Consider the following 22307-nt stretch of genomic DNA (forward strand, 5'->3'; position numbering starts at 1 on the left):
CCACACATTACTGCTCATTCAGTTTAGGCACAAGCTCTACTGTGCCTAAACTTTGGAATTTCCAGTTGTCCTATCATCCAAAGATAGCAAGCCTAATAGAAATAATGGCCTACTGAAAGAAGCCCTCTTAAAATTACAAAATGGACAATGGTTTCACAAATGGCTCTTTTGCTCACTGACTTAGTTACATTGAACTCTCAACATTTATGTCCTAAGGCACCCTGCCAAAATGTAAACGGGGCTCCCTCCTTCCCTTTCTAGTCTTCCTACAATACCTAGAGCTCCCTTTCCCACTTAATGATACCTCCCCAATTCACTATCCCTTTTCAATTCTGGCACAATCTGTGCTAGACTGGCATCCGTCTAGGGCAGATAATAGAATTGGACCCACTAAAAAGTGAGGATCCTTGAGCCCCAGTCTATCCTATATAAGGAAGCTCTCTCCCAAAGCCTGCTCTTCTTCCCCAAGATAATGGTTTTAAAGGTTAGCTAACTTCAGGTTCCTCTTTGGAGGCAACAGAAGTCTTAGCACCTGGTCCCATACATGCAAATGTATGGATCTTCTAACAAGGAAAAGAAGATCTTAAATAAGTTCCCAGCCCTAACTTTCTTAATAGGATGCCAGTTTAGGCTTCATCCCATTATGGCTATACTGAATTGTGAACCTCTACAGGATCTAGAAAGAAAATGCCTGTGATTCCCATCATAATATACCGGCACCCTAGCAAGCCAAGGCCTACACACCAGGGGCCCAAATGTGTCACTGTGGAGTGTTCAGGCTTTACTTAGCGTATGGTGCCTCATTTAGCTCACTGTCTGAGTCTGAAATTCTACCACTCCAGTTTTCAATGCCAAACTTTTCCTCGGGCTTTCTTTTACCCATACTGCCCTCTACATTTGTTTGGGGCATTCAGTCAGTTCACAGCCTTCCCAGTATGAAATTACTTGATAACTCCTGGAGGCAAAAGGATACAAGACAAAACATGGACCTGCATGTGCTACTTATATCCTACATATGGTGTGTATGTGGCCACCCAACATAGAACCAACTCTGTTCTGGGGAATCCCCTGGTCTCCTTGCATTTATTATTTCTCAACATAGCCATAAGGGAAGTGCCAATTAAAACCAAATTGAAATACCACTATAAACCTATTAGAAATGGTAAAAGGAAAACAAAACAAAACCCTGATGTATCAAGTTGCTGGTGAAGATAAGGCACAACTGGAACACCTCATATATTAATGGGAATGCAAAATGGTACAGTAGTAACTTTAGAAAAATGTCAGTTTTTCATAAAGTTAAAATACTCTTACCATACAACCCAGCAATCCCATTCCTAAGTATTTACTCAAAACAAAACTTATGTTCAGACATAAACCTGTATGTGAGTATTTATAACTGATTTCCTCACAATCACCAAAAACTAGAAACCACCCAAATGGCCTTAAAGTGGTAAACGAATACACAAACCATGCTACATACATATAATAGGATAATACTCAGTAATAAAAAGAACAACTACTACATACAAGATAGGTGATTCTCAGAAGCATTAAAACAAGTGAAAGAAGCCACACTCAAAAGGCTACATACTGTATGATTCCATTTATATAGCATTCTGGAAAAGGCAAACAATACAGACAGAAAATGGGTCATTGGTTGCCAAAGACTGGTGATGGAAAGATGTGTTGACAATACAAGGGTACTTACGAGGTAGAGAGAGAATGCTGGAACTGTTATGTATGCTTGATGTGGTAGTTATTACATGACAGTAAGCATCTGCCAAAACTCAGAACGAAACATCAAAAAGAGTCAATTTCACTGTATATAAATTATTCCTTAATAAAAAAAAATGTTAGCTTATAGGATTTTCATTAATGCCTTTCATTTCATTGAGAAATTTTTATCAAGAATGGATGTTGAATTTTATCAAATGTGCTCTATGTATTGAGATGATCATATATATTTTATCAAAAGAATCCAAATACAAAAGCATATTGAACCCATAAACAGGCCTAACTAATCTATGGCTATAGAAATCATAATACCCGTTCCCACTGGCATTGGGATTAACTAGAAATAGACACAAAGAAACTTTCTGGTATAATAAAAATATTTTATATATTGAGCTCGGTGATGGTTACACAATTGTATATATTTCTCAAAATGCATGAAGGTGTAAACTTCAGACTTCTGCATGCTACTGTGTGCAAATTATACCTCTTTAAAGTATCATTGGAACTCTGGAGGTATAGTGGTTAAGAGCTATGGCTGCTAACCAAAAGGCTGGCAGTGTGAATCCACCAGGCGCTCCTTGGAAACTGTAGGGGCAGTTCTACTCTGTTCTATAGGGTCACTATGAGTCAGAATCGACTCAACGGCAATGAGTTTGGTTTGAAGTACCGTTAGTGTACAAAAATGCTGACCACAACCTAATTGATTGATTTCTGGACCCACTAATGTGTTGCAACCTTCAGTTTGATACACACTAGCTCACGGGACCTGTAGGTTTGGAAAAATGAGTCTACGTTGTCTAACTTAAATGTTCTCCAAGCCTTGCAGAATTCCTCTATTGAGAACACTTTTATATACATTTTTAGAGAAGAAATGAATAAAAATTTCAAATATAATTGTTCTCCTTTTTACTCTAACAATTGCTGAAAACTTACAGTGAATGTGTTAGGCACTGAAAAGGCAGAGTAGATTTGGCTGTTAACAAAGTTCCTATCTCTTTGAGCTTATATTCCATTGAGACAGATTTTGGCATTTCCATCTTTGTACTTTTAGTTAACTCCAGATCAGATTCATTCTTCATGTAAGACCTCTCTTCTGTGTAGTATCTACTAATATCAAGGTCTAAACAAAGTATATTTCCATTCTCACAAGGCTTCTCTGTTGTGTGGTCTCCTGATCATTGTAACATGTTGAGGTCTGGAAAGTGGGATATATCAGCACACATTTGAGGTATTAAAACACATAATTTTATTGAGTTTCTTTCCTGTATGAATTCTCTGATGAAGAAAAACCCTTATCACCCTCATCATCAGCATGGACTCGCTGGTGAATTATAAGACTTGAACTCCAACTGAAGCCCTTCCCGCACTCCTCACATTTGTATGGTTTTTCTCCAGTATGGACTCTCTGATGGGCTTGAAGGTATGAACTCCAACTGAAGACTTTCCCACACTCCTCACATTTGTATGGCTTCTCTCCAGTGTGGACCCTCTGATGGGCTTGAAGGTATGATCTCTGTCTGAAGCGCTTACCACACACATCACATCGGTATGGCTTCTCTCCAGTGTGGACTCCACGATGAGCCAGAAAATTTGAGGCCCGACAGAAGCCCTTCCCACACTCCTCACATTGATATGGTTTCTCTCCAGTGTGGCATCTCTGATGGGCTTGAAGCTGTGAACCTACACTGAAACCCTTCCCACATTCTGCACATTGATATGGTTTCTCTCCAGTGTGGACTCTCTGATGGACTTGAAGACTTGAGAACTGACTGAAGGCCTTACCACACTTCTCACATTTATAGGGTTTTTCTCCTGTGTGTATTCTACAATGAACGTTAAGATCTGAACTACGACTGAAGCCTTTGCCACATGTACCACATTTGTATGGTTTTTCTCCAGTGTGGCCTCTTTGATGGGCCAGCAGATTTGAGGCTTGGCTAAAGCCCTTACCACACTCCTCACATTTATAGGGTTTTTCTCCTGTATGGACTCTAAAATGAATGTTAAAATCTGAGCTACGACTAAAGCCCTTACCACATGCATCACATTGATACGGTTTCTCTCCAGTATGACCTCTCTGATGGTCCAGAAGATTTGAGGCCCGACAGAAGCCCTTCCCACACTCCTCACATTTATATGGTTTCTCTCCAGTGTGGCTTATCTGATGGGCTTGAAGGTGTGAACCCACGCTGAAGCCCTTCCCACACTCCTCACATTTATATGGTTTCTCTCCTGTGTGGATTCTACAATGAATGTTAAGGTGTGAACTATAACTAAAGCCCTTACCACATGCATCACATTTGTATGGTTTTTCTCCAGTGTGGATTCGTTGGTGAGCCTGTAGTCGTGAACGCCAACTGAAGCCCTTGCCACACTCATCACATTTATAAGGTTTCTTTGTAGTGTGGACTCTCTTATGGCCTCGAAGATATGAACTCTGACTGAAGCCTGCCCCACACTCCTCACATTTATAGGGTTTCTCTCCTCTGTGGGCTATCTGATGAGCTTGATAGTATGAGCTTTTCCCAATGTTCCTCCCACACTCTTCGTATTTGTCTGGATTCTCTCTAGTGTGGACTCGCTGACGGTGAAGATATGACCTGTGATTGAAGCCCTTATGCAACACATCATGTTTATATGATTTCTCTCTACTGTGGATTCTCTGGTGGGCTTGAAGACTTGAGAACCGACGGAAGGTATCATCACATTTTTCACATTTATATGGCTTCTCTTCTGCATGGACCCTCTGGTTACGCTGAAGATGAGAGTTCCAAATGAAACCTTTTCCACATTCCTCCCCTACCAAGAGTTTTTCTCCAAGGTGGATACTCTGATGAAATTGAAGATGTGAACTCCAACGAAAGCCTTTACCACACTCATCCTTATAGGGTGCATCACTTTGTTTTTGCAACTGAGAAATAGTTCCTTGAATGTTTACCATGGAATCTTGACCCCGGGTTAACTCCCGTATAACTTGTTGCCAGATTTGCGAGCAGAAAAGCTCTTCATGTGACAGGTACCTTAACTCTACTTCTTGAAGAGTCTCCATCTCATTTAGATTCTTGGCTCCTAAAAGGATAAAAAGAATTCGAACATGTGGCAGGTGAATGCTCTGTTCAGAGATTTCAAGATTTTAAACAGCCTATGGCTTTACTGAACCAAGAAAAGGTTCAGTTTTTCTTTATCATCATGTATCACGTTATCTGATTTACCTGCCTCGAGAAACCAACAGGAGGTCCACTTGGCTCCCATTCACTAAGCAATAACGAGACCCATTTAGAATCATACAACATTTCATAAGTGAGCTGCAAGTTAGAAATATGGTGGCTGCAGGGCAAGAAAAATACTGCCTAAGAAATTTTTATAAAGAAGAAATTGCACCTAAAAGCCTCCTTTTCCTTTGCTATGGCAGGTGTCTGCAAAATAGTTTCCACATAATTCTGCCCATTGATTATACACTGGAACACACTGGCCCTGCTCCTAAAGTCTAGTAAAATCCTTACAGACTGATCATCAGAAGACGTCCCCAGACAGTGTTGACAACCTCTGCCCTGGATTATTTTACTGGGAATTTACTTCAGTATTTAGGAAATTTGAGGCACTAGACTGGTTGGAATGACTGGCATGTATGGGAGAGAGTACCTTATTACCTAAGTGTCCAAACTTCAAAGTATAAGCAGAGAGTGATCCCTTCACCTCCTGCTGGGAAATGTCCTCCATAAAGACAACTGGGGAAAGGGGTTTACAGTAATAACATACATTGCTCTGCAGTGATCGAAATCTCTGTAACTATGCAAATGAACTGACTATGATCCACCGGGATTGGTCAGTTTGTGGCCCTGCTGGGAGGCCCATGCCTTGAAGTTGACAAGGAGATTGCTTATATATGCAGCCAACCCCACAGAGGTTTCGGAAAGAAGAAATCACAAAGAAGAAAAGGCAAGAGAGGCAAGAAGAGAGAAGAAGCAGAGAAAGGAAGCAAGGAATCTCCTAAAAGGTGTGTTACACAGGTCAAGGGCTGTAACGCTGAAGATAGTGAGAGGTCCAAAAGAGACCCTGAAGCAGAGTGGTGGTGACAAGCCCAGAAGGATCCCTGCTATAGAGTCAGTGGTGACAGCAGAAACCTGTTGCTAGGAATACAGCTAAGAGAGCTAAACAAAGCGGCTACACTGGCTAGGAGCTGGGTCAGTTGGCAGTGAAGAGGCCAGCGGCAGGGAGGCCTGCATGGCTGAGAGGGGGTGTTCAGGGCCAAGAGGCCTGTCCTGAGGGGGCTGAGAGGAGGCCTACACAGCTGAGAAGGGCGTGCATGGCAGAGAGAAGGGCTTATTTGCTTGCACGGATGAGAGGAGCTGAGAGAGCTGTCTTGCACTGAAGAAGGAAGGGATGCAATCTATACTTCAGGAAGCCTTCCAGAGTTTGCCTACATACTTCCTGATCCTGATTCCGAGTTGTGCCCTCTTACTTCCTTAATAAACCACTTAACCATAAGTATGGTCTATGAGTTGTGTGTGGCAACTACAATGAGTTTTCAAACACAGCAGAGAAGTAGAGAGTGCCGTGGGGAGGACAACTGTGTCAGAATTGATAAAAGAGATAAAAATTGATTGGAGAATGGGGGTAATTATGACTTCCATCTCACGGGAATCAGCCTTGGGCTGTTGGGGATTCCCTTCCCTCATCCTGAAGTTAGAGGACTTCAAGCACTACTACTACACAAGTCCTAACCTCCAGTATCTGTGAATGTGACCTTATTTGGAAACAGCATCTTCGTAGATATAATTAGTTAATACAAGGTCATATGGAGTAGGGTGGGCCCTAACCCAATATGACTGGTGTCTTTATAAGAAGAGGAGAAGAGACTCAGAGACAGAGACACACACAGTGACGATGGAGGCAGAGATTGGAGTGATGCATCTACAAGCCAAGGAATCCAAGGATTGCAGGAAACACCAGATGCTATGAGAGAGGCTTGGAACAGACTCTCTCTCAGAGCCTTCCAGAAGGAACCAACCTTGCAAACACTTGCTTTCAGACTTCCAGTCTCCAGAACTGTGGGAAAACAAATTTCTGTTGTTTTACGCCAGCCCTGCTAGAGCAGTGGTTGAGAGCTCGGCTGCTAACCAAAAGGTTGGCAGTTTGAATCCACCAGCTGCTCCTTGGAAACCCTACGGGGAAGGTCTACTCTGTCCTATAGGGTTGATACAAGTTGGAATTGACTTGATGGCAGTGGGTTAGTTTTTTGGGGGGTTAGGAAATTAAATCAACTTCTTGGTGAGAGTCTGAGCCAAGTCACAAAAGTAAAAGAGTTCTTTCAAGTAAGTTATCCACAACAGGCAACTCACTGGAAACAGCACTTTTGTTGGGAAGTTGAAAGGCTTCACCAGATGCAGGGCTAATCTGAGTGGATGTCACTGATGAGAAAGTTCTAGCTGGCAAGAATCACTGCTGGAAAAACCAAAAACCTACAAGTGGCCATGGGGCCTATGGATTGGTTGCTTCTGAAATTTGTGTACTCTATCCTGATGTGTTTAAAATTTTTCCTCTTTCAAGTAGGAGTCAGTATTTAGAGCCATGAGAATGATACTGACTCTAAAAGCAGACTGTGTAAAATTGATGGATGTAGATAAATTGTAAGGAGCCCTGGTGGCACAATGGTTAAGTGCTCAGTTGCCAACCCAAAGGTCTACGGTTTGAACTCATCAGTCGCTCCGTAGGAGAAAGATGTGACCATCTGCTTCTGTAAAGACTGGAGGCTTGGAAACCCCATGAGGCAGTTCTATACTGTCCTATAGGGTCGCTATGAGTTGGAATTGACTCAACAGCAATGAGTTTATTTTTCAGATAAATTGTCCTATGTGGGCCACACTACTGTTTTTCAAACTGAACACTGGAACTCATTAGTGAAAATGAAATAAACCTATTAGCTTTTGAGAAGCATTAACAGAATAGAAAAAAGTATTAACTTGCTTTAGAAACAGTAAAGGTATCTCTCACCTGTATATAAATTACATAAAATGCCTTTTAGTTTTATACACACACATATATAACATATACAGACACACACAAACATGAATCTTTATGTTGTTTATGGTATAAAATGTATTTCTTACTGTGACCCATACTCAAAAAAGTTTGAAAGCCAATGGCCTAAATAGCTAAAGAACATATCAATTCCTTAATCAAGAAATTTAAATTACTGAAATGTAAAATTACATTGTAATGATGGAAACTTAGAGAAAATGATAGATAATTGTGTTCCTCTTAAGTTCTTGCTTACGTAGTTCATAGTTTATATTTTTACAAGTTACCACTTTTAAATGTGTGAGTCTGTGTTTGGTTTTTTTGGTCTTCCTGAGGATGTGCCAATTTGGGGTGGGTAATTTTATGATTCCACCCAGACTGCATGTCTAGAATCAATCTGCTTTTACGTATGATTGTTTAATAGTGAATTTTATACAAAATAAATTGTTGTTAAGTGCCTTCGAGTCAGTTCCAACTCATAGTAACCCTATGCACACCAGAACGAAACACTGCCCGGTCCTGCACCATCCTCACAAGTGTTGCTATGCTTGAGCCCACTGCTGCACCCACTGTGTCAATCCATCTTGTTGAGGGTCTTCCTCTTTTTTGCTGACCCTCTACTTTACCAAGCATGATGTCCTTCTTCAGGGACTGGTCCCTCCTGACAACATGTCCAAAGTATGGGAGATGCAGTCTTGCCATCCTTGCTTCCAAGGAACATTCTGGTTGTATTTCTTTCAAGATATTTGTTTGTTCTTTTGGCAGTCCATGGTATATTCAGTATTCTTTGCCAATACCACAATTCAAGGCGTCAATCCTTCTTCGGTCTTCCTTACTCATTGTCCAGCTTTCGCATGCATCTGAGGCAATTGAAAACACCATGGCTTGGGTCAGGCGAACCTTAGTCCTGAAGGTGACATCTTTGCTTTTCAATACTTTAAAGAGATCACTTGCACCCAATTTGCCCAATGCAACGCGTCTTTTGATTTCTTGAATGCTGTTTCCATGGGTGTTGACTGTGGATTCAAGAAAAGTGAAATCCTTAACAACCTCAATCTTTTCTCCATTTATCACGATGTTGCTTTTTAGTCCAGCGGTGAGGATTTTTGTTTTATGTGTAATCCATACTGAAGGCTGTGGTTATTGATCTTCATCAGTAAGCGCTTCAAGTCCTCTTCACTTTCAGCAAGCAAGGTTGTGCCATCTGCATATCACAGGTTGCTAATGAGTCTTCCTGCAATCCTGATGCCCCGTTCTTCTTCATATAGTCCCGCGCCTTGGAATTTGCTCAGCATACAGATTGAATAGGTATGGTGAAAGGATACAAGCTGATGCACACCTTTCCTGACTTTAAAACATGCAGTATCCCCTTGTTCTGTCCGAACAACTACCTCTTAATCTATGTATAGGTTCCTCATGAGCACAATTGAGTATTCTGAAATTCCCATTCTTCCCAATGTTATTCATGATTTATGATCTACACAGTCAAATGCCTTAACATAGTCAATAAAACACAGGTAAACATCTTTCTGGTATTCTCTGCTTTCAGCCAGGATCCATCTGACATCAGTAATGATATCCCTGGTTCCAGGTCCTCTTCTGAATCTGGCCTGAATTTCTGACAGTTCCCTGTCGATATACTGCTGCAGCCACTTTTGAATGATCTTCAGCAGAATTTTGCTTGCATGTGATATTAATGATATTGTTCTATAATTTCCACATTTGGTTGGATCACCTTTCTTGGGAATAGGCATAAATATGAATCTGTTCCAATTGGTTGGCCAGGTAGCTGTCTTTCAAATTTCTTGGCAAAGAAGAATGAGCACTTCTAGTGCTGCATCCATTTGTTGAAACATCTCAATTGGTATTCCGTCAATTCCCGGAGCCTTCTTTTTCACCAATGCCTTCAGTGCAGCTTGGACTTCTTCCTTCGGTACCGCTGGTTCCTGTTCCTATGTTATCTCTTGAAATGGTTGAATGTCGACCATTTCTTTTTGGTATAGTGACTCTGTGTATTCCTTCCATCTTCGTTTGATGCCTCCTGGATAGTGTAGACTCCTTCAGTACTGCAACTTGAGGACTGAATTTTTTCTTCAGTTCTCTCATCTTGAGAAATGCGAAGCACGTTCTTCCCTTTTGACTTTCTATCTCCAGGTCTCTGTACATGTCATTATAATACTTCGTCTTCCTAAGCCACCCTTTGAAATCTTCTGTTCAGCTCTTTTACTTCATCATTTTTTCCTTCTGCTTTAGCTACCCAAAGTTCAAAACCAAGTTTCAGTGTCTCTTCTGACATCCACTTAGGTCTTTTGTTTCTCTCCTGTCTTTTTAATGACCTTTTGCTTTCTTCATGTAGTCCTTGATGTCAGTCCACAACTAATCTGGTCTTCGGTCATTAGTGTTCAATGCATCAAATCTATTCTTGAGATGGTCTCTAAATCCAAGTGCGATATACTCAAGGTTTTATTTTGGCTCTTGTGGACTTGTTCTAATTTTCTTCAGTTTCAACTTGAACTTGCATATGAGTAATTGATGGTCTGATCCACAGTTGGCCCCTGGCCTTGTTCTGACTGATGATATTGAGCTTTTCCATCATCTCTGTCCACAGATGTAGTTGATTTGATTCCTGTGTATTTCACCTGGTGAGGTCCATGTGTATAGCTGACATTTATGTTGGTGAAAAAACGTATTTGCAATGAAGAAGTTGTTGGTCCTGCAAAATTCAATCATGTGATCTCCAGCATCATTTCTCTTACCAAGACCATATTTTCCAACTATTGATTCTTCATTTCCAAGTTTCGCATTCCAATCACCAGTAATTATCAATGCATCCTGATCACATGTTCGATCAACTTCAGACAGCAGAAGTTAGTAAAAATCTTCAATTTCTTCATCTTTGACCTTAGTGGTTAGCACATAAATTTGATTAATAGTTGTATTAACTGGTCTTCCTTGTAGACATCTGGATATTATCCTATCACTGACAGCATTGTACTCCTGGATAGATCTTGAAATGTTCTTTTTGATGATGAATGCAACACCATTCCTTTTCAAGTTCTCACTTCCGGCATAGTAGACCGTATGATTGTCTGATTCAAAATGGCCAAAACCAGTCCATTTCAGCTCACTAATGCCTAGGATATCGACCTTTATGCATTGTTTCATTTTTGACAATTTCCAATTTTCCTAGTTATATTCCAGATTACGATATATTAATGGATGTTTGCAGCTGTTTCTTCTCATTTTGAGTCATGCCACATCAGCAAATGAAGATCCCAGAAGCTTTACTCCATCCATGTCATTAAGGTCAACTCTACTTTGAGCAGGCAGCTCTTCCTCAGTCGTATTTTGAGTGCCTTCCAACCTGGGGGGCTCATCTTCCAGCACTATATCAGACAATGTTCTGCTGCTATTCATAAGGTTTTCACTGGCTAATGCTTTTCAGAAGTAGACTGCTGGGTCCTTCTTCCTAGTCTGTCTTAGTCTGGAAGCTCGGCTGAAACCTGTCTGCCATGGGTGACTCTGATTTGGATACTGATGGCACAGCTTCCAGCACTGCAGCAACACACAAGCCCCCACAGTACGACTGACAGATGCGTGGGGGACAGAAAGTAAAGGCATGGCCATATGTACTGTATTTTTAAATAGAGTTGGCTAAAAAGATAGGCAACATTCTTTTATGTAACTCTTTGGAATAGGTGGATGGATGCCATTAGAAAAATCTTTGAAGGAAAGGACTAACTTGAAAGCTAGTTATTATCTGAGAATTTTTCTTTCCTGATGTAAAGTGTAGGTATTTTCTTTTATAAGGGATCTGCCTAAAAAGTGGCGATTAAAATCTTCATTCTAAAATGTAGCTCTTCCCCAAGTAATATGTTTCACTACTGAAGGCTGCAGGAAGGCTACAAGGGGAAATGATATTCCATTTTGTTATAACTGCAAAGCTAAAGCTTTTATGAGATATGGGCTAATGGAAATATATCTACAGATATCCAAAAGCTCCTAATAAACTGAACGAATCCTGGTGGCACACTGGTTAAGTGCTCAGCTGTTAATTGTAAGGTCGACGGTTTGAACCCACTAGCTGCTCCGTGGGAGAAAGATATAGCAGTCTGCTTCCATAAAGACATTCATTGGGGGAAAAAAAAAGTCTGGACTATACCTTTATCACACATTTTTGTTTACCACCCTTTAGATATCTCCATAGCTAATGGAAAACCATTAGCCCATTTACTCATTCATTCAACAAATATTTACTGCATGTTCTCTGCCAGGTCTGTTCTATACACTGAAGATATAGCAATAAATAAGACAGAATTTCTTCTCTCCTGAGATTACATTTCAGTGGGAATGTAGTGAGATAAACAAGTAAACAAAAATACACATTAATATGGTAAGTGGTGAGTAGTGCCTAGACACAAAGGAAGTATCTAAGTATCATGACCCATTGGAGATGTTCACTCACAGGTGTTCAATGTTATGACTTACTGCTCAAAACACTGCTGTATAGGCATGCTACAGCAATAATAATGAAAACCAAAAAAAAAAAAAAAATGAGTTATTTGACTTAGGTCGAACTGACTTACAATGGAGACATCAGAACCGAACCCTGTTGTAAGCTGGGGACTACCTGTAACAAGGATTTTACTCTGAGTCAGATAAGAAGCTATTGGAAGTTTTGAGCAGAGGAATGACACAATCTAAGACTTCAAAAGAATCACTCTGAGTGGAGAATCGATCGTAAAAGAGCAAGGCAGAAGGATAAGAGCAGTATGAGGGCTCCAGTAAACCATGGCCTACGTGTAGGCTGAGACCAGTGCCACAACAGTGGAGGTGCTGAGAAGCAGGACAGCTTCACAGTTGTGTGGCTCTCACCTGAAGAGCTATCTCTCTGAGTTGCTGGTGTTATCATCCAAAGCTTTTCTTCTCTCTCTAACTGAGGTATTATATTTGGCGTGAAGGATTGATTCCCTGTGAAAAGGCAAGGACAAATGTTTAAAATCAATATATTGGAGGCAAAAATTACTAACAATTGTGATTCCCGCTGCATCACCTCCAGGACACCAAAATTAGTGTTTCCCAAACTTTTAATCATGACCCATTGGAGAAAGTACATTTTATGCAAAGACCCAGGGTATATAGACAAATGTATAAATGACTGAAAAAAGTATTTATTTTCATTACACCCTTTCCGCTCTCCCTCAAGCTATTCTTCACAATAAGTCACAGTTTTTGCTATACTGTGCAGTTGTTGCCAAGAGCACTGATATTTTCTATCCTTTTTCATTTCATTAAAAAATGCTGGGACAATTCACAAAAAGTGTTTTATAACCTATTGAGGCCGACTACAATGTGAGAAGACAAATAAAGTATGGCAGCCTTGCTGTCCATTTACAGTTCATTTACAAAACATAACCTTCAGTAGGGGCAGAAACGAGACACTGGTGGTTCAGTGGAATTCTCACCAACCATGCAGGAGACCTGGGTTCAGTTCCTGCCAATGCACCTCATATATAGCCACCACCACCCGTCTGTCAGTGGGGGCTTGCTTATTGCTATGATGCTGAACAGGTTTCATTGGAGCTTCCAGACTAAGACAGACTAGGAAGAAAGGCCTGGTGATGTACTTCTGAAAATCAGCCAATGAAAATGCTACGGATTACAATGGTCTGATCTGTAACTGATCACCGGGCTGGCGCAGGACCATGCAGTGTTTCGTTCCATCGTGCGTGGGGTTGCCATGAGTTGGAAGCTGATCTGATGGCAGCTAACAATAGCCAGGGAAAAAGGACTAGAAAAATACCATCTCTGTGTCTCACATGCTTTCAAAAGCTCCAAATCCTTGAACATTCGAGGGCCTACAGACACTGTAGGAGGCTGATGTTCGGTTAGAGGGCGCCTGTCCTCACCCACAGACACCAGGTTCCTGAAGTTCTCCAGCATCACATCCTGGTAGAGCTTCCTCTGGGCGGAGTCCAGCAGCCCCAGCTCCTCCTCGGTGAAGACCACAGCCACATCCTTAAAAGTCACTGCATCCTGCAATACCAAGCATACCTGGATCTTACAACAAAGGTCCACGGGAAGAAGGGAAGCACTGAGAAATGTGGAAGGGATGTGCAGAAAGTGGGTCCAGATTCTGAGAGACCCAAACCAACTTTACTACAACATAGTCAAATGTTCCAAATAATGCACATTACGTTTTAGATTTTTTTCCCTAATAAATGCTGAAAAGAACATATTTTTTACATAGACATTAGCCCACTTGTCTAATTACTGTCTTAGAACAAATTCCAAGAAGTGAAAATTGCACTGTCAAAGAATATGCAACGTCAAAATTATGATTTATTAAGACAGAGCTTCTTCTCAGTTTTCCCCGTTGTATCTTCCTCCCATGGGGCTGTAAGTATCCCAGTTCTCCACAGCATAGACAACACTGACTATAACTAATATTTTAAAATCCTAGGTAATCTGATCATTAAAAAAAAAAAAAATTGTCTTACTTACTTGTATTTATTAGGTAATTAATAAGATCATCATACTTTCATATATTTACTGGCCTTCTTTATTTTTCCTTTCTTGCAATTGGCATTTTATCTTATGAATCTGAAAGATTTCTATTAAGGAAAATATTTTCACCCACATTTTACTGTTTTTCTTGTATAGCTTTATGTACAGCAGGGTTTCTCAACCTCAGCACTATTGACATTTGGGGCTAGATAATTCTTTTATTATATTTAATTCTTTGCTGTGGGAAGCTGTCCTTGCATGGTAGGACATTTAGCAGCATCCCTGGCTTCTACCCACTAAGTGCCCATAGCACTCCTAAGTTATGACAACCAAAAATGTCTCCAAATATTGCTAAATATTCCCTCACATTGCTAAGTGTTCTGGGGGAGCAGGGGAGTACGGTATCACCCACAGTTGAGAGTCATTGGTAGACAGTGTTGTTTTAAATTTTCATATAAAAACTATGTTTATCAGACAGAAGAAAATATTCTTTGATGGTTACGAGAGTGAGGAGGGAGGGAGAGGGATATTCACTAACTAGATAGTAGACAAAAATTTTTTTAGGTGAAGGGAAGGGCAAGACATAACACAGGGATAGTCAGTACAACTGGAGTAAACCAAAAGCAAAGAAATTTCCTCAATACAACCAAAAGCTTCAAAGACCAGAATAGCAGGGACAGGGGTCTGAGGACCATGGTTTCAGGTGACATCTAGGTCAGTTGGCATAGCAAAATGTATTAAGAAAACGGTCTGCATTCCACTTTGGTGAGAGGCGTCGGGGGTCTTAAACGCTAGCAAGCGGCCATCTAAGATGCATAAAATGGTCTCAACCCACCTGGAGCAAAGGAGAACGAAGAACACCAAAGACACAAGGTAATTATGAGCCCAAGAGACAGAAAGGGCCACATAAATCAGAGACTCCATCAGCCTGAGACCAGAAGAACTAGATGGTGCCCGTCTACCACCGATGACTGCCCTGACAGGGAACACAACAGAGAATCCCTGATGGAGCAGAAGAACAGTGGGATGCAGATCTTATATTCCTGTAAAAAGACCAGGCTTAATGCTCTGACTGAGACCGGAGGGACACTGACGGTCATGGTCCCCGGACCCTTTGATAGCCCAAGATTGGAACCATTCCCGAAACCAACTCTACAGACAGGGATTGGCCTGGACTATAAGACAGACAATGATGCTGGTGAGGAATGAACTTCATGGCTCAAGTAGACACATGAGACTATGCGGGCATCTCCTGCCTGGTGGCGAGATGAGAAGGAAGAGGGAGACAAGAAATGGTTGAATGGACACATGGAATACAGGGTGGAGAGGAAGAATGTGCTGTCTCATTAAGGGGAGAGTGCCGGGAGTGCACAGAGGGGTGTGTATGGCTTGATTTGTAAGGCTTTGTAAACTTTCACCTAAAGCACAATAAATATATTTGAAAAAAAACAACTGTGTTTATCCCTAGAGCCCCAAACATTCGGGTGCCCTAACCTGCAATAGTGATCACAGAGAAGGAGTAACTGAAGAGGGAACCAGGTAGGGGCAGAATTACCAGTGGATTTTCCACCCACCAGGACACGCTAGGCACCCAAAGGGCTAACTAAGTTCCCTGACTAGAGAATTCTTTTTCTCTTTTTATACAAGTAAAAATCCTAGAAATCTTTTCCAATCAGTTGGTTTGGTTTCCTGTGTGAACTTAAGGAGTTTTCTGAAACTTTACAATTCTGTTTGTTTATTTATAATTAAAATGTAATGTTAATGGCGGTAGAATGATCTGAAATAGGACAGCGTGAATGGTTGCACAACTGGAAGTATATAATCAAGGTCACTAAATTGTACATGTAGAAACGAGATGGGGTTATGTTTTGGTGTGTATATATTCACCACAATTTAAAAACAAATAAATAATTTGCCTACAATCATACAGCTAATAAATCTCAGAACTGGGGGAAAACAAATGCAGAGTCTATACAGTAATATCAAGGTGAAAGAGCACTTTTGAGAATTTTATCTATACGATTATTACAACTATACAGTTATGATTGCATGTGTGAAAAAGACTATGGGAAGATGAAAGCCACTGACTTGTAACGAGAGTAGCAATCAAGTGGGCAATGTTTCATTGATACTGATTTTTCTACTCTTGTTTATGAAATTATAACAGATGACAAAGTGAGACAAGAAAAAATTAAACTGCACTAACATAGAAAACAGCAAGCAAGCATCTAACACACAACATGTCCTCAAATGTCTATTGCTCTCCTTAACCCTTACCAAGAAAGAGACACAAGATGTATCTAATATTTGAGAAATGAGATGACAACTTAAAACCTAGAAAGGCAAGCCCAACTCACCTTGAACTTGGTCATTTTTTCCTCCTGCTTCTGGGGAAGGGTAGCACCTTGGGAATGCAGAACTAGGAAAGGAGAAAAAGCCATGAGAATCTGATGGAGGATGTCACTAACCCATATGGCTGCTTTACGTGAAATAGCAAAGGTGCCCCTTCCTCTGTGTGGCTGCACCAGCAGTTGGCTTGATGAGCAGGCATGAGGTGGATTGCAGATTCCACTTACCCCTTCCTGTTGAGAGTCCCTGTGCAGTGAACAACCTGCCCAACCACATACCATGGCCCTATTACACATTCTCCTTGTAGCTCTCAGAGCATGATTCTGATTCTAGGGAGAGTGGGAATGGAAAGTAAAATACCCAGGTAAAGAGCGTAGTTTCTGGGGCTAAAATACCTGGGTTCATATCCTAGTGCTACTACTAATCAGCTGCAAAATCTTGGACAAATTATTAATATCTCTGTGCCTTAATTCTTTCATCTGTGAAATGGGGAAATTAACAATGCCTATTTCATTGCTGTCAGGTGCCATCAAGTTGGTTCTGATTCATAGTGACCCCAAGTACCACAGAACAAAACACTGCCTGGTCCTGCCTAAGTTCGAGCCCATTGTTGCAGCCACTGTGTCAATCCACTTTGTCGAAGGCCTTCCTCTTTTTCACTGACCCTCTATTTTACCAAGCATGATGTCCTTCTCCAGGGACTGGTCCCACCTGATAACATGTCCGAAGTACACAAGATGAAGTCTTGCCACTCTTGCTTCTAAGAAGGACTCCGGCTATACTTCTTCCAAGACAGATTTCTTCATTCCTCTGGCAGTCCACGGTATATTCAATATTCTTCACCAATACCATTATTCAAAGGCATCAATTCATCTTCAATCTTCCTTATTCATTGTCCAGTTTTCGCATGTATATGAGGTGATTGAAAATACCATGGCTTGTGTCAGGTGCACCTTACTCCTCAAGGTGACATCTCATAGGATTGTTGTACGGATTTGTAAGTAAATAGGCAGAGAGCACAAAGAACACTTTCAGGCTACCTTATTTCTTAGTAGCTGCAGAAAAGCAGGTAATATTCAGTAACATAAAACTCCTCATAAATGTTTTCTATCTATGGAGACTTTAGAGGTATGGCTCTGTCACATGAAAATCACCTTTAAACTCTGAAATATCTGTCATTCTCTCTGGATTGTCAGCCTTAATTTGATGCTTTTGCAGTATTTAAGATTACATATAAGGCCATTTTTTTAAATATATAAAACCTTGTTACTTTGTTTAACCAAAAAAATACCCACTACCGTTGAGTCAATTCCAACTCAGAGTGACCCCACAGGGTTTCCAAGGCTGTAAATTTCTATGGAAGCAGACTGCCACATCGTTCTCCTGCAGAGCTGCTGGTGGTTTCGAACTGACAACCTTTTGGTTACCAGTCAAGCACCTTAACCACGACACCACCAGGGGTCCATTGTTAACAGTAGGGTCTTAAAGGCTCTTATCACAGAGATAAAGAAAATTAATAAAAGCCTGTGACTCTGCAAGATTATTTAACTATAAATTTGATAATTGTCATGGATTCAATTGTGTCCCCCCAAAATATCTGTCAACTTAGCTGGGTCATGATTCTCAGTATTGTGTGATCGTCTACCGTTTTATGAGATTTTCCAATATGTTGTAAATCCTATCACTATGATGTAATGAGATGGATTAGCAGCAGTTATATTGATGAGGTCTATAAGATTTGTGTCTTAAGCCAATCTCTTTTGCGATATAATAGAGAGAAACATGCAGAGACATGGAGACCTCATACCACCAAGAAAGCAATGTGGGAGCACAGCACGTCCTTTGGACCTGAGGTTCCTGCGCTGAGATGCTCCCAGACCAAGGAAGACAGATGACAAGGGCCTTCCTCTGGAAATGACAGAGAGAGAAAGCCATGCCTGGAGCCAATGCCCTGAATTCGGACTTCTAGCCTACTGGACTGTGAATAAACTTCTCTTTGTTAAAGCCATCCACATATGCTATTTCTGTTATAGCAGCACTAGATGACTAACACAATAATCAATATCTGATTTAATTGAACAAGCTATAGCAATCAAAGTAACAAAAACAATTGTAGGGTTTAACATTAAGTAGGTACTAGGTAGGAGTCCCTGGGTAGCACAAATGTTAACCAGCACTTGGCTACTAACCAAAAGACAGGTGGTTTGAGTCTACCCAGAGGTGTCTTAAGAGAAAGGGTTGGCAATCTACTTCTGAAATATCAGTCTTAAAAACCCTATAGAGCACAGTTCTACTCTGAAACACATGGGGATGCCATGAGTTGGTACTTGATGGCAACTGGTAAGGCACTACTTAGTGTTAGAGACCTTGCAAAGCACTTGATATGCATTGTTTCATTAAAGTACCACACACATCCCTGCTAAGAAGCTACTGTTGTACAAGTCAAGTCAGAACCCTGGTGGCATAAAGAGCTCAGCTATTAACCAAAAAGTCAGTGGTTCAAATCCACCAGCTGCTCCTTGGAAATCCTATGGGGCACTTCTACTCTGCCCTGTGTGGTCACTATGAGTCAGAACCAACTCCACAGCAACAGGTTTTTCAATGGGTTATACTAGTTATGTGACCTTGGTTCAATCACCTAAGCTTCTGTGCTATCCTCAGCTCCAAAAAAAGGAGATAGTCACTGAATGTGAGTCAGAGCATTATTGTGGGAAATACATGAGCTAATTTACATAACACCTTTGGTATGGTACCTAGAGAGTTCTCAATAAATGATGATCTTCATCAAATGATGATGACTGTTGTTCCCATTTAATAGATGAGGAAGCTAAGGCTTAGTGAGGTCAAGAGGCAGGGGAAGGACCTGAATCCAGCTCCCATGCCAGTTCCAGCATTCCAAATCTTGTCTCTTTGTTGCTTCTAAAGACAAAAATGAGCAGATGAAAGTTGGGGGGATCCTCACATCTGGAACAGTGTCTAGCATCTTGAACATTTAATATAAGTCACTAAAAAAAATAAAATTAATTAAAGTCCCTGGGTGGTGCAAATAGTTAATGTGCCCAGGTCCTAACTGAAAGGTTAAAGGTTCGAGTCCACCCAGAGGCGCCTCGGAAACCCTATGTTGCACAGTTCTATTCTGACACACATGGGCTTCCAGCAACTGGTATTATCAGTCAGCCCTTCTACTTCATATAAAATAACTCTATTATGGAAAAGTGCAGGGTAAAACTTTCCAATCTTAGGAGAAATACCCCTTCACAATTTGTAATTCACTTTGTTCTGGATTTGTATTTGCCCAGCAAATATATTTGTGTGGCAGAAAGATCTGACTGTTCAGGATACTGAGTGAAAAGAGCATTGGACCTGGTAGGGCTCTAGGTGCCCTGCTTGTTTCTGATGGCAGCATCCAGAAGGGTCCCTTTTCTAGGCCTGAGTGTCCAGAGCTTGTCAAGCCCTCTCATGCCTTTGCTCAGGCCATTCCCGCTGTCTAGAGGAATCTTTTGTCCTTGCTTCTTCTGGAGGACTTCCACTTGCTCTTAGAAGCACTCTTCACATGTTGCTTCTGGGAAACTTTCCATCACCTCCAGCGGAAAGAGGGTAATGAGTAAACTAACCATCTGTTTTGCCTGCCAGGTGATTAACGCTTTTTCAGCTTTATACCCCAAGCACCTAACAGCGCAGTAACTGTAACATAGTAATTGCTCAGCAATCAAAGAATGAATGAACCCAACTTTAGACAGACAGACAAAGGAGCATAGAAAGACTGCACTTGTTTGTCCAGTCTCTTTCAGTTGTAAAATTCTGAGGCTGATCCTAGTTGGGAGGAGCTGGAAAGTAGAGGTTTTAGTTCCCAATTTTTTTTTTTTTTCTCAAGGTTTCCCACAATATTTGCTGTCCTTGTGCAAGATCAAGGCCATTTTTGGGAGGGAAAGAATTCACAATAGGGCTACCCACGGACAATTCATAAGGCAGAGCCTCAGGGTATTTTTTATTTTTTTATTGTGCTTTCTGTGAAAGTTTACAAATCAAGTCAGTCTCTCATACAAAAATTTATATACCTTGCAATGTCCTCCTAGTTGCTCTCCCCAATGAGAGAGCACACTTCTCTCCACCCTGTATTCCCCGTGTCCATTTAGCTAGCTCCTGTGTCCCTCTGCCTTCTCATCTCCCCTACAGACAGGAGCTGCCCACATAGTCTCATGTGTCTACTTGAGCCAAGAAGCTCACTCGGAGTATTTTTAATTATACAATCTTCTGCTCTTGAAAGTCAGTGCCTACATGGATCCCTGTTACAGAATCCACAGAATGTGTCCACCAAAGTATTGAGAACCACTATTTATTTCATTGCCTGCATAATTTACACTGGACAAGCTTATTTATTAATTCATTAATAAATGAGTTTATTAATTCAACAAAAACTCTACTACAAAGGGATACAACTCCCCAGTTTCAAACTGCTCACAGTCTAGTGATTTGGAAAACACTCCTAGGTGTCAGAGTAGAGTAGTCCATAGGGTCCTCTGGAAGCTCAAGGAATGGGCCCCTCAGTCTACACAGAAGTAGAGGGGTTCCTACATAAACGTGGCTTCAGCTGAGCCCTGGAGCACGACTGAACTATATTAGCCCCAAAGCAGCAGAATCACTGAAAAATGGCAAGAGAATGAATGTTACCCATGAGGACAAACAAGAGGCAGAAGAATACTGGTAGGAAGGCAGTGTTCGAGCCCTGTAGATCTGCAAATTTCTATTTTGTTCTCTAATTCCAAGCTGTAACGCCTGGTTCCTAGCTGCCTGCTGGACAGCTACGTGAACCACACTTACTCATTGACTAACTCCTCTCTGCCAACTTTGTTCTGGGCCCTCTGAGAAGAATGTGACTAGGTCCATGAAACAGAGGTACCTGCAACCTAAAGGGAGAGAGAGAAGAGATTAAGAGCTATAGGCCAGTGGCAAGCACAACTCTAGGGGATCAAAGAAAATCCTTCATATTCCTTCCCAAGCTGCAACTTTTTCTACCTTTCTCACATAGCCACTATTCTCCTACTTGCCAAAAGTGAAAACCATAGAGCTGCTGTTGGCCTCTTCCCTCCCTTGGCCTCTATACATAAATAATTTATGATAATCAGTGTTAAGTCCTACTGACCCAATGTCTGGGTTTGCTTTAAAATGCTTAAGAGAAAAAAAACGTGTGTGGGGATAAGGGAAGCAACAAGTCTAGCCAGGATTTAAGCTGGGTGGGTTTTTTGATTTGTTTTGTTTTTTAAATATTACATAGGGGTTTATCATATTATACTGTCTACATTTGCGTATGTCTGGAAATTTCCATAGTAAAGAGTCAAGGGGAAATGGAACAACCAGGACACAATTAAAGAGAATGTTGACACACTGTGAAATGTAACTAATGTCACTGAACCATTTTTAAGAAATTGTCAAATAGGAACTTAATTTGCTGTGTAAACTTTCACCAAAAACACAAGAAAATATTATTAAAAAAAAAAAAAAAGAGTTAAGGGGATAAAACTCACTTTGAATAGTGTGATAACAATTTTATAAAACACAAATAAATAAATATATACCTGCTAATCAGAAATTTGTTGTTGTTCTTGTTAGGTGCCGTCGAATCGGTTCCGACTCATAGTGACCCTACGCACAACAGAACGAAACACTGCCTGGTCCTGAGGCTTCCTTACAAT

At 41.0% G+C, this 22307-nt stretch overlaps 1 protein-coding gene across 1 annotated transcript in view; it reads right to left on the reverse strand.

The window, feature by feature from the left end:
* The window catches only part of ZNF45 (zinc finger protein 45), a 57072-nt gene that overhangs the window by 31997 nt on the left and 2768 nt on the right, over positions 1 to 22307 (reverse strand). The window contains 4 exon segments of the mRNA XM_049902435.1: positions 2990 to 4806; positions 12634 to 12729; positions 13668 to 13794; positions 16623 to 16684. Of these exon segments, the coding sequence (XP_049758392.1) occupies positions 2990 to 4806; positions 12634 to 12729; positions 13668 to 13794; positions 16623 to 16684 (2102 nt within the window).

This window comes from Elephas maximus, chromosome 11, assembly GCF_024166365.1.
Source record: "Elephas maximus indicus isolate mEleMax1 chromosome 11, mEleMax1 primary haplotype, whole genome shotgun sequence".
NCBI classification, from domain to species: Eukaryota; Metazoa; Chordata; class Mammalia; order Proboscidea; family Elephantidae; genus Elephas; species Elephas maximus.